The 13,664-nt window shown below is 35.0% G+C and overlaps 1 protein-coding gene across 1 annotated transcript in view; it reads right to left on the bottom strand.

Moving 5' to 3' along the window:
* Positions 1-13,664, bottom strand: part of Pds5a (PDS5 cohesin associated factor A) — a 99,642-nt gene that overhangs the window by 49,061 nt on the left and 36,917 nt on the right. Inside the window, exons 7-13 of the mRNA XM_038327396.2 lie at positions 13,293-13,373; positions 10,250-10,390; positions 8,779-8,894; positions 8,078-8,172; positions 7,207-7,352; positions 4,037-4,188; positions 2,895-3,008 (exon numbers count right to left, since the gene is read on the bottom strand). Coding sequence (XP_038183324.1) covers positions 2,895-3,008; positions 4,037-4,188; positions 7,207-7,352; positions 8,078-8,172; positions 8,779-8,894; positions 10,250-10,390; positions 13,293-13,373 — 845 coding nt within the window. The remainder of the gene's footprint in view (positions 1-2,894; positions 3,009-4,036; positions 4,189-7,206; positions 7,353-8,077; positions 8,173-8,778; positions 8,895-10,249; positions 10,391-13,292; positions 13,374-13,664) is intronic.

Here is a 13,664-nt window from a genome sequence, read left to right as displayed (position 1 = left end):
CTACCCAGCTGTGACACCAGTTGTGAACCACAACTAGCACAGTACAATAGCCCCACTCATATCTTTTTAGTAACCAACAGCTCTCTAATATCATTATCCTTCAACAAAGAGACAATCATGGTACTAGACACCTAGCCAGGTTTGAGGCCATGAATCTTATGACAAACATATTATACCATCATTTTGCTAACCTGGTATAATTCCTAACTGCATTCTAAATATTTATCCCAAAGGTAAATGTAGCTCCCATCCCTCATCAAAGAAGCTTCCCTTTGAAAAAGATGGAGACCATTACAATAAATAACACCCAATCAAAACGCAAAAAATAAGTGACTCTGTTGTGACTAACCCTAACTCACACATCTACAACACGACCATGGTAACTAGTAGGGAACATTACAGACAAGAGAGCAAAAATATTTTTAGGAGCCAGAGGACCAGGAAATCTGGGGAGATTGTACCTCTTAGAATGGACAGGGAAGCTTTACTAACAGTAGCTCAATAGGTTCCTAAACAAGACCTGAACAAGGGTACCACCAACAGACATGCTAACACGGAAGGAAGAAATCTCATGGGGCCTACCCTCAACAAAGAACCATAATGAACTAAAGAAATTCTAGAGGTAACAAACAGTCTTCCCTAGGGATGAGTCCCCTAATTAGTTATCTAGTACAAAGTGGTCAGTCCTAAAATCATATAAACAATGCTAATCAAACTCAGCAGGCTGTATTTATATATTTTGGCACATGTGTTAACACCCCCCCAATATGAAGCAAAGAAAAAGAGAGGTCATGAATTCAAGTGGAAGTAAGGAGGGTGGGATACATAAGTGGTTGGAAGGAGGAAAGGGAAAGAGGAAATAATGTAATCATAATTAAAAAATTAAATGCTAGGCTAGAAAAATGCTCAGTGGGAAATATTTGCTATACACAAATAAAGACCTTTCTTCATATCCCAGTATGCATGGAAAGCAGTAATCCATGTTAATAATCCCCGTGTACCTAAGATTATACTGGAGGCAGAGAGAAAAATGCTTGGAAACTTGAGGGCTAGCTAGCCTGGCAGATACTAGGCGAACAAAATGTCCTGTCTCAAACAAGGTGGAAGACAGGGACTGACACCTGACAAGGTCTGATGATGTCTACATACATGCTGCTGCACATGCACAATTGAACATATATGCATACACAATCATATAAAAATTGAAAAATGAATTGAACTGTCACCAGGCATGGTAGAGCATACTTGTAATCCTAGCATTTGGTAGCCAAAGCAGGGAGATCATTATAGTCTGTACGAGCCTGGGCTACATGAGACCCTGTCAAGACTACAGGAAAAGAGAGATTTTCTACCTCACACAAATCCCCTCTATATTCCAGTTGTCAAGAGCACTTCTAAGAATTATGGTAACTCAATACTCACGTCTAGATATGTAGAAATAAATATAAATGGAGGACTGATGGCAGTGGAGTACATGCTTAACAAGCACAAAGCTCTGGGTCCCACCCCCCAGAGCTATATAAACTGTGTGTTCCAAGTGTCCTATTGTAATGCCAGTATTACAACCAGAAGTTAAAGGTTATCCTCAGCTACATAGCAAGTTAAAGCCTAGTCTGAGTTACAAAAGGCCCTGTTGAAAGGGAGTGAAGGAAAGGAAATACAAAAGGTATCAACATCAGCAAGATTCAGCCACCCGAAAGGAGCCTTAGCTTCCACCACGAACCTTCCAAAGGAAGATGACTAACACCTGCTGAAATACCTCAGGGTCACAACATTAGCCTGTGGGATTTCTGCCGAAAATGCATAATCTCAATCCAACAAGAAAAACATTGATTGGAAGATCCCAAACTTAGGCCAAATTGTATAAAATAACCAGATACAATATTTATGCAACACTGTTCTAAAACATGTAAAAACTAAATATGTAATAGGAAATCACAGATGGTGGAAAACTTATTGAATTAAATTTTTTCAGATCAACTTTATTTATGTGTCTATGTAAACATACGCCATGTGTGCGGTGCCCTCAAAGGCCAGGAATCACAGGCAGTTGTGGACAGCCAGATGTGGGTGCTGAGAACTGAACTCAGGCCTTCAGAAGAGCAACAACTATTTTTAAACACTGGGCATCTCTCCAGCCCCAAATTTTAAAATTTTAAGTCATATAAAGGTTATGTAGGTAAGAGAAGGCCTTTCTTCATACATAAAAAACTGAAATATTTTGAAGTACATATCTGTAAATGTCTCTCCAATCATTAAGAAAAATAATGTGTTTAGATAGAATAAACAAATACACATGGTCAAATATGATAGATACTACTATGTGCTCTGCTATTTCTGCAACTTTCTTTTAAGTTTGAAGTTGCAGTGTTTCATGCATTCTCTGTGTGTTTGATGTTTAACCAAGGCCTTGGGCATGCCAGAATTCCAGGCAAGATCTCTCTACCAATGAGTTATCCCTAGGTTTTTTTGTTTGTTTGTTTTAAGGTTTTTGAGACAGTGTCTCTTTATAGAACTGTGACTGTTCTGGAACTCACTCTGTAGACCAGGCTGGCCTTGAACGTATAGAGATCCACCTGTCTCCGCCTCCTGAGCATGGGGATTAAAATTGTGCGCGACCATGAATGGCACCCTAGTGCACTTGTATGTGTGTCTCTTTTCAGTCAAGATGGAGTATCTTGGTTAGAATTAAACTCACTATGTAGCAAGGCTGGTAGTTTAAATACCCATACACACCAATTGATTGAATACTTGAAACCCTATTACTGACATTATTATCAAAAGTGTGCATGAACACTCGAACACACAGACAGACACTCATATTAAAAAAAGAAAAACAATACAAAACAAAATACTCATGTAGAAAACATACGAGCCATTGAAAAGTAACTTACTTCACAGCATTTGGATCCAAGCTGGCATATAAATAATATAAGCATTTCATTCTCTCTTCGGTTTCCAGGTTATGGGGAACAAGATATTGGGCAAAGATTTTCTCTACCAAGAGTCTATGGAAAGCAAACACACAAAAACAATTATGCTGTTTAAGAGGTGATAAGTGAATTTAACCATTTTGTATAATGTTACTAAACCAATCTGTGTGCCCCAAAATAATGAAAAGCGTCAGTACTCCTTCCTTCAGAGTATATCAGTAGTGACCCTGTATCCAGTTTATACTTGAAGCTAATTTCACAATCTATCATAAAACATTTCTTCAAGAATGCTTGACTGCTACTCCAAGGTGACAGAGTCTCACACTGTAACACAGGCTGGCCTTCAACTCAGGGAGCTCCTCCTACCTCAGCCTTTCCTAGTGCTGGGATTACGAGGAGCCCTGGTCCTGTTTATTCTCTTTCTCGGGGAGGAGAGATTTGTGTTTGTTTCTTTTTATAATCCAAGTCTCATGTGGCCCAGGCTGCCCTCAAACTTGCTATGTATAAGCCAAACTTGCTTTGAACCTTTGCCTGAGCCTCCAAAGTGCTGGGATTACAAGTGTGTAGCATCAGCCCTGGTTTCTTAAATGTCATTTATAAACCCAGGTATTTGACTGTCCCAGCTAATCTTCAGCAGGCTGAAACAACAGATTATAAGTAGCACTAATAGAAAACTATAATACCAAGGACAGCTAATTCTCAAGAAACTAATCAACTTCCTGAATGTAGTTCAGCTCCTTGCCTACACTGTCATGTAATAAAAACAGGAGGATCGACCATCATTACTTCCTGAAAATAAGCACATCTGACTTTTCTTATCCCCAGTCTAAATTCACTAGACTTCCTTAGTTTTAAAACTGAAGAACATATAAATAAAAATGACAAGAGACAGAATGTAGGTTTTAGTCTCTATCCTGCCTTACTCCTAAGTCCAGACTTTTTTTTACTACTGTTACACTACTTACGTTATTAGGAAGAATCATATTTAAGTACCATATGTACAAATATACAGAAAATTATTTTTATATTTAGCAATAAGTTACATAAAATTATACAGAAATATTTAAAAATAAAAAGCAATTTTACCAAACTATTAGACTCACTTGTCGTCGATGCTGTTCTGATAGTAGATGTGCAGAAGTTTGTCCTTTATCCAGCTGACTTTCTCTGCAGCTTCCTTTCCTGCCTCACCATGAAGACAGTATTTCTTATACAGCTGAGCAAGACCCATCATGGCTTCTTTTCTTACTCGCCACTAGAAAAATAGCACTTATGAGATGAGCAAGCCACTAGGCTATGTAATAAATATGTCATCCACAGCAACACAGTGCATCTTCTCACAAGCAGCTCTGCCAAACTGTTTTACTAATCATTTTCACAACTACTGCTGGTAAGATACCAGTTCCTTCATTAATTTCCATGGTAGTATTGTTACATAATCTACCAATTTTTTTAGTTTGCCTCCAACTAAACAAAGTACAGATTTCAATCAATTCAATTATTTAAATATGTAATGATGCAAATAAAAGGAAAATGGAAAATTGCAAATTATATTAATTTATTCTGTACACAAAAGGCTTCAATGTCTTAGGTCTTTTTTATTTATTTATTTATTTGTTTGTTTGTTTGTTTATTTAGAGACAGGGTTTCTCTGTAGCTTTGGAGCCTCTCCTGAAACTCACTCCGTAGATCAGGCTGGCCTTGAAACTCAGAGATCCGCCTGCCCCTGCCTCCCAAGTGCTGGGATTAAAAGCGTGTGCCACCACCCCAACTTCTGTTGTAGTTCTTAATTATATATTTTTGAGCTTAACTATAAATAACAACAAAGTTCAGAATCAAAAATTCTGGAAAAACAAAGTTTTTGAGAATATTTTTGTTTATCTTTGGAGAACTTCCTCACTTTGTAGACTTCAGCAAATGGCAGTGGTTCAGCAAGTTGGGACACTTGCTGTCAAGCATGGTAACCATTTCAATCCTGGGACTTACATGGAATCCTCAGACTGCATACACACACACCCCAACACAACAATAATAATAATAAATAAAAATCTTAAAAAATAAACAAAAGTTTGTGGCCTGGGAATGTAGCTCAGTAGAAGAGTGCCCACTTAGCATTCCCAGAATCGCAGATTTGATTCCCATCATTGCAAACATGGAATCCCAAACACCAAATGTACAGAGAAAACTAGAAATTCTAGGTCAACGTTAGCTGTAATAGTCAGCCTGGACTTTAAAGAGCCTGTTTTTATTTACCACTTATTAACATATATGAGCATGCATGTATGCACACCAGAAGAGGTAATACTACAGTTATAGACACTTGGGAGCTATCATATGAGTGCTGGGAATTTAACTTAAGAAACTCTGGAAGAGCAGTCAATGCTCTTTATAACTGAGCCATCTCTCCAGCCCCAAGACTTTGTCTTTAAAAGAAAAAGGGAAAAAGTGGACACCTTTAATTCCTATACTCAGGAGCAGAGGTAGACTGATGTCTGTAGGTCTGATGACATCCTGGTCTATAGAGAGCTCCAGGACAGCCAGAGGTACAAGGAAAAAGACAGGGGAATAAAGGGGGAAAGAATCCTTGTTTTTACAAGGGGAGAGAAAACATTCCAGCTAATTTTAAATCAGTATTTTCTCTTAAGTTTTTGAATAAATTTTTTAGTCTACTGAATGCATGGAATGAAACTCAGTAATGTGAGCAGTGAAATCTAAGATTTATTCCTGTTCCACCATCTTCCGTAATGGATATCAAACTAACTGAAGAGACCAAAATCATGAACTAAAAATGTGTCGTAAATGAGAGAGCGGATCATGCAGTCAGGAAGAGTAATTTATTTACCTCTGTGAAAATATGAGATAAACATTAATAAGAGCAGTATTTTTGTAAAGGAAGAAATATCACACTAACCATCTATGCCCTTGATAGGTAATTGCAAGTCAAGGGGAAGAGGAGATTCAGTAATGTGAACTCATACTTGAAAATTTATCGCCAAAACCAACACTCAAAAGTTTTAATTACCGACATCATTAAACAAATTAGTGTCCTTTCCTTTTCCGACATCTGTCACATGACTATTTTAAAACTAAGAAGAGAAAGACAACCTCTGGTAGCATGTCAAAACATACTGGTATATCCTGAAAACACACCTAAATTATGCATTCCTAGAAAACAATAGTTTTTCAAAAATGTCAATTGAACCAGTACACTATAATTATACTGCAACTGCTGCTAAACACAAGTATGGTTCTTTCTTTTCTTTTTTTTCTTTTTAGACAGGGTCTCTCTGTGTAGTCCTGGCAATCCTGGAACTCACTTTGTAGACCAGGCTGGCCTTGAACTCAGAGATGCCCCTGCCTCTGCCTCCAAATTAAAGGCAAGTGCCACACAGTTAAGTCTGGATCTTTCTTAAGATGGACTCAAATCTTCTTAGTAACTACTGTCATTGTTCAAAACATCACCTTTCTTTATCAGGCCATGTTTCTAACTGCATTCAATGACAGAAACAGCAAAATAAAGTAATTACAGAAACATTTCTGCTTTTAGCTCAGCAGGCATTGTACAAACAATGTTTTTTCTTAGAAAGTAAGATATTCTTTTAACTGAATTGATTGCTAGATTCAGTTAAGTTAAGCAAAATATAAGTAAATATACATAACCAATGACTTGAACTTTGCAAACTGAAATGTGCAGAAAATTAAATTATTTCATTTACCTATTTCTACTTTATATAGAAATGCTATAAGAAAAATCCATACCCTTGAGGCTAAAAAGATGACTCAGCAGTTAAAAGCACTGGCTGCTCTTCCAGAGGACCAAGGTACAATTCCCAGAATCTAAATGGTGGCTCACAACTGTCTGTTACTCCAGTATCAGAAGACCCAACACCCTCACATAAACATACATGCAGGTAAAACACCAATGCACATAAACTAAAAATAAATTATTTTTAAAAATCTATGCCATAATAGGAAAAAAGATTCAGAACCCACAAACTTATTTATAGAGATAAGCAAAGACTATGCATATGGAGGCAGGCAGATCTCTGCAAGTCTGCAGTCAGCATATCCTACATAGCAAGTTCCAGGACAGCAGTGAGACCCTGTCTCCAAAAGTAGTATGTGCACTGGAAACATAAAAACTAATAGTTCTACAGATTTAGTGTTATTCTGATATTCAAAGAAAAGCTGAATTGGTATTATAATACCAGACATACAGAGCAAACAATATGAACATGGTAAATGAGGGAAGAGCAAAACTCCCAGATCTTACCCGCTTATCCAGTGTCCTTTCCCTGACAAACCCAAGTAACTGATCATTTACTAAGGTAAGGTCTCTTTTGGCAGCTGTTATTATAGTAACAATGACATCATGACGAATGGCTTCTTCTGGATCATGTGACCTAACTTTCAAATATTCTATGATTAAAAAGGAACAATTAAGATGTTAGTTATATAAATTTTCATGATTCAGAATGAAAAAAAGGCAAAATTTTAAGCTTTGTCTGTATAATGTTTACAAAATACAGGATAAAATTAAAATTTTCCTATAAGACATCACTAAGTAGCCTTTACTATAAATAAAACTAGGCTTATTACTTCAGAGGACATTTTAAGAATTTTTTTTCTTTTTGTGGAAGGTCAAATGAGAACACTATATATATTCCATAACATAAAAACACAAAATGACCCTTTAATTATAATACAAATAAAATCAAAACAAAAAGCAATTAACTAGGTTTTTAATACGTAGCACTAGGCTGATTAAAAAGCTTTTCATTTGCTGCTGCCAAATAGGTAGGATTAAATACTTTAAATTAAATAATGTAATTGTTGCATCTAAACTAAATAACCCCCCCTTTTTTTCTGCACACATTAAGGATATTACTATATTTAATAATGTACATGTGTACTGTATCTAACTCCAATGTCATTATCTCAACATAATTTCTAAAAAAATTCCAAATGATCAATACATAGATTTTTTTTTTAAATTTTATCTTATAAAAAGGAAATAATTTCCTAGTCCACAAAGCAGACATGAAACCATCCTAGAATCAAATCCTTAATGGAAACAAGAGTTAGGTACAGGCCACATCTGAAATGTTTTGTGCTTGATAAGATTAATAAATCGGGAGGCTTACCCGTAAGGTCCTTTGCTAAATCTGGATGGTTCATCAAACAGTGACTGGCAAATTTCACACTTTCTAATCTCACAGGAACATGAATGTCATTAAAGCTAAACAGAAGATCGTTAAATATTAATGAGGCAATTTAATTATTTTCAAATAAATAATATAAAAGTGTTTATGAACAACAATGGTTACTGATAGCTAATGTATTCTATGGAGAATATAAAGAACTGAGCAGGTATCCCACGCCTTTAATCCCAGCACTCTAAGAGGAAGAGGCAGGTGGATCTATGAGTTCAAGGACAGAGCCTGGTTTACAGAGTGAGCATAAGATAGCCAGAGCTACATAATAGAGACCCTATATCAAAAAAAAAGAAGACGCACAATTCTATAGAAACATTTTTGCAAACAGTATGTGCTTATCATGTTGAAACAAAAACTACCATAAATATTCTCCAATTCAGACAACAGATTTTGATGACCTTAATTACTAAAGGTTGAAATTTTGTTACAAAATACTCTGCATACATCCACACGCTGCACTAAACACACTCAAGCACAAAGTGTTACAATGAATGTATAAACTGTCTTTATAAATACTTTGCTCCACAATTTATTCTAAAAGCCAACAAATATCAATTAATGTTTTGGTGTATTTATTCTCAATCATGTGGACTCTGAGAGCATACAAAATTCTAAGTTATCTCTCTTACCGCCCAAGAAAACACTGCCAAAGAGGCCGATTCTGAGTTGCCAAATCTGAATCTTTAGAGCCAAACAATTTAGCTAGAAGTCGAACCACAGCTAATCGTTCTTCACCATCATTGCTCTGCGAAGAGAAAAGACACAATGAAGGAAGCTGCACTTTACTTCCCAAGTAGAAACCATTTTATATTTCAACTATCATGATGAACAATGTGAACTAGCACAAGTTTTTGTTTACTATGAGAAATTTTGTCTGATTCCATGTTGGATTGTGTTGCGGGCTCTCTTGGCCTGCTTCTATCTTCCAGATTGCTAATTCATGCCTACTTTTCAACTTATTTACACATTGATTATATTTTGTACAAATATAAGCACTTTATTAAATCTTTACATTGTCTAAGACTTTAGAAAATTTCGCAAAGGACAAAGTGACACATAATTCCTACGCTAGTGAGCTTCTTTCATAAAGACTCTTTCCGACAATTGAAACGTCAACATGAATACAGAATACTTAAGGTTTTGGTATACAGTTTTAACAATGATTCTCCACTGACTAAAAAAACATGATAAAGAAGAATAATACTACTAAAGAGATTAAGAATTGAAAAATCAAATTAATTACTCTCAGAAAGTTTTTGGGGAGTAGGAATAAAATATCTACATTTGTGTAAAACAAATGCAAAATGACAATTGTGTTAAGGCTTTAACACAGTAGTAACAAAATGGATTTTTTTAAAAAAAACTTTTTTCTCAAGCAATAAATAAAACAATGCTGAGCAATATCAATGTTTAGTGCCTCCAAAATTTACTACTTAATCCAATTAACCTTTTAAGAAAAAATTAACGCCTTAAATGTCAAACAACAGAATCTAAGGAAATCTTGTGAATGACTATATTTACAGATCCATTTATTTCAATTCACGTAACACTTTATATCTATAACTACTAAAATAAAACTGCTAAGATGACCTAAAGCACTCATTTTATGATGCTCCTCAAGTGAATTTGCAATGGCCTTCAGGTATAAAAGAGCTTTTTAGTCACAGTGAAGTATTATCTCATGAAGATATATGTTGAACTGACAATATCCATTTTAATGAATGAGTGGAACAAAGTTTAAAACATTCTATATTAATAGTTTATCAATTTTTAAAATGTTGTATTTATTTAGTTTGTGTATAATATAATACTTATTTAGTATATGTATGACTGTATGGAACATCCCAATACACTGATTTGGCAAAAAAATGATTAAATCCATTATTTATAAATAAAATTAATTTAGTATCTACTTAAATATGAACATTATTTAATATAAAAATATTGAATATTGTAAATTTCAAAGACAACAATACTTTATCTCTGTCACTGTGTTTATCAACTGATAACAAGTAGGCAGGTTGTGATGTTGAGAAGACAGCTGAGGTAGTGAAAAATCTTCAAAATATACATTTTTTTCCTGTAAAGCTTATAGGGTACCTTCAGTTTGAATTCAAGCTGTGGCATGACAGATAACAATAAATGAGGATCTATAGCGAAAAGTTCCTGAATCAGATCAAATACATGTTCGGATAGATCACTGACTGACGATCTTCCCAGCACCAGGACTTGATTGAAAAACTATAGGAGACATTACAATAAGAAGGGTTAATTTACTTTAAAATTTTTCTATAAATATAGACACAAAGAGAACTATGAGCATTACACATACAACTGAAAGGAACAGCAGATCGCTATGGAATTGCTAACATGTAAAGGACAGACATCTAAACGAGACAAACTTCCAAATATTATCAAATCATGAATTAAAACACTGATTACTGTTGTGTTTCAAATAAGGATGACATATCTGAAAATTTAGACAACACGTGTGATTCATTATAGGGACACAATTTAAACTCTCAATCTGATTTCAATTTTAAAGAATTCTATTTTTCCTGAGTTGAGTGATAATTATTTTAAGGTAGGCTTTAAGTTTCTGTGCTCTCTTTCTATTTCTAGTGAAAGCCAAATACAATTTGACTCAGATGATAAAAATAAAGGTCGAAGACACAAAAGTTAGTAATTTAAAAATGGTTCAGGAATTAAGAGAATGCACTGCTCTTATAAACGACCCAAGTTTACTTCCCAAAGATCTTTAAGTGTAAAACAGCCTGTAATTCTAGTTCCAGGTGATGTGATACCATTTTCTGGTCTTCTCCAAAGAAAATTAACTGCACTGTGTGCACCTACCCCCTCACCATCAGAGATACTTGGATACACTAAAGGAATACAGGAAAATGAATATTTCATATCCAAAGTACTACAACTGTCACAAGTGTCACACACATACATACACACATGAGAATGTTTGTTACTTTTTATAGATTTCATTTGTGTATATATATTCTGAGTATATGACCACAGAAGTCAGAGGGTGCTGAATTCACTGAATTTGGCGTTATACACAGTTGTGAGACATGGATGTTAGGAAGAGGATATTGGGTCCTCTGTAAGCATTCTTTAACACTGACCCATCTCTCCAGCTGGGAACCAGACTTTGAAATGTTAAAAACACAGGTCTATACAAATCAGCATTTCTTTTTCTCGGTTTTTCGAGACAGGGTTTCTCTGTAGCATTGTAGCCTGTCCTGTAGACCAGGGTGGCCTCAAACTCACAAAGATCCACCTGCCTCTGCCTCCCGAGGGCTGGGATTAAAGGTGTGTGCCACTACCGCCCGGCTAGCATTTGTTTCAGAAATCATAAAGTTACATGTATCTTTTTAGATAGCTAAATTATGAATCAGAAAATTTTAATATTTCAATGGAGTCTTTGAAAAGAATAAATACAGTCTTAAAATATACATAAATGAGGTTGGAGAGATGGTTCAGCAGTTAAGAGCACTGGCTGCTCTTCCAGAGGATTCAGGTACTATTTCCAGCATGCACGTGGTATCTCTCAACCATCTGTAACTCTAGTCCCAAGGGAGCTGGCTGTTGCCTTCTTCTGACCCCCATACATGTAGTAAAAACATCTATATATATAAAATAAAAGAATATATGCATACGCACAAATAAGCATGGTATGATACTTATGGAAGTGTATGTGAACTATCGATAGTTATTTCTAATAACTGAGAACGGGACATTCAAGGCAACCTACCAAAGTCTTTAATTTAATAATTTAATTTAATTTAATAATAATTTAATTTAATAACAGACATAACAATTTAATACAATTTAAATTAATAATCCCTATTTTATTTATTATAAGGAGGTAATTCCACAATAGACAGAACTGCATTCTCAAAGATGACCTATAAAGGAAAACACTGATAAAAACCTTTAATACAAGGCAATAAGGAAAATAAGTGTCAACTTATACTCACTTATATTATTAATAAAAAGCTACATAAATATAGAGCTAGACATAGAATACAGTAGATGTGCATAAGTAAATTTATAAGAGAATTATTATTTTAAGGTAGTAAAATTTTTTAAAATTTTTTTGATATATTTATCTTTATTTTATGTGCGTTGGTGTAAAGGTGTCAGATCTCTTGTAACTGGATTTTCAGACAGTTGTAAGCTGCCATGTGGGTGCTGGGAATTGAACCCGGGTCCTCTGGAAGAGCAGTCAGTGCTCTTAACTGCTGAGCCATTTCTCCAGCCCAGTAGTAAAATTTTTTTAAATAAAATTCTACTTTTTGACAAAGACCAAATTTACGCTCAATTAATTACAATCTTTTCTTTACAGAATTAACTTATGCACATGCTTGCGTGTGTATGGGTCGGGGGAAGCATGTCAAGGTAAGATTTCTCTTATAGCTCTGGCTGGCCTTGAATTCAGAACTCACAGAGACCCATTTGTCTACGTCTCCCAAGTGCTGTCATTAAAGGCACATGCCACCACAGTTCAGCTGTCAATGAATTTTTAAAAAACACTGTAAGTCTGGACATAGTCATTTGTTCCCAAACCTGATGAGCTTAGTTTAATTCCTACAGATTATCTTGTGAGCCTCCAGCTCCCCATAACACACACTGTCTTTTAAAATATATATTTATAAACATCTATTAAAGAAGAAACTGTTTTAGAAAAAATGACCCAGAATACATAAAGAGGCAAATGCATACAGATATAGACAGAAACCCAAAAAGTAGAGACAGGCAGATCTCTTAGGCCAGCCTGATCTACCTAAAAGTTCCAGGCCAGCCAGGGATATAGAATGAGACCCCTTTTTATAAAAAGGGAAAAAAATTCCAGAGACGAATTTAAAGTTTCGCATATTTGGGAGAATACGGCAAGTGTGAATACAGATGCAGAAGAAGGGGTCAAATTTTAAAGTTATATCTATCACTTGGGCAAGTTTAAAGGCATTTTACATTTATGCTACATTTTTTCCAATTGTGATCATATTTATGTATGTTTTCATATTTTATCTGAATAAAACCATCTTTACGAGAAATGTATCTGTATATAATTATAATAAATCCACATAGTCCAAGAATCAGAGTTCTGAAATAAATGTATAGAGATACATACATTGGCAATGCATGCTTCAATAGTCTGGACTGTCCTTTTCAACAGGACTTTCGCAAGGTCGAAGGACTGTTTATTTAAGTTCTGAAAAACAAATCATGCAAAGCTACAAATGAACTGATGAATGATAGCATCATTTGAACAATTACATATTTAACCAAAATATGAAAACAGCTAAATGAATTCCATTCAAGGTTTTACACAGAAGGTGCCAGCCAAATGAACTCAACAAAACAAACTCTAAAATATATATGACAGGCTGCCAGAAATCCAACCTATAGCAAGTTTTACTAAACTAAAACCAACATGAACTTACTAAACACATTACCCTAAATGCATGCTCCCTCCCCATACCCAAATACTAAATATTTCATT

The sequence above is a fragment of the Arvicola amphibius genome, chromosome 1 (genome assembly GCF_903992535.2).
Source record: "Arvicola amphibius chromosome 1, mArvAmp1.2, whole genome shotgun sequence".
Lineage (NCBI taxonomy): Eukaryota > Metazoa > Chordata > Mammalia > Rodentia > Cricetidae > Arvicola > Arvicola amphibius.
This window is presented reverse-complemented; position numbering and strand designations above follow the sequence as displayed.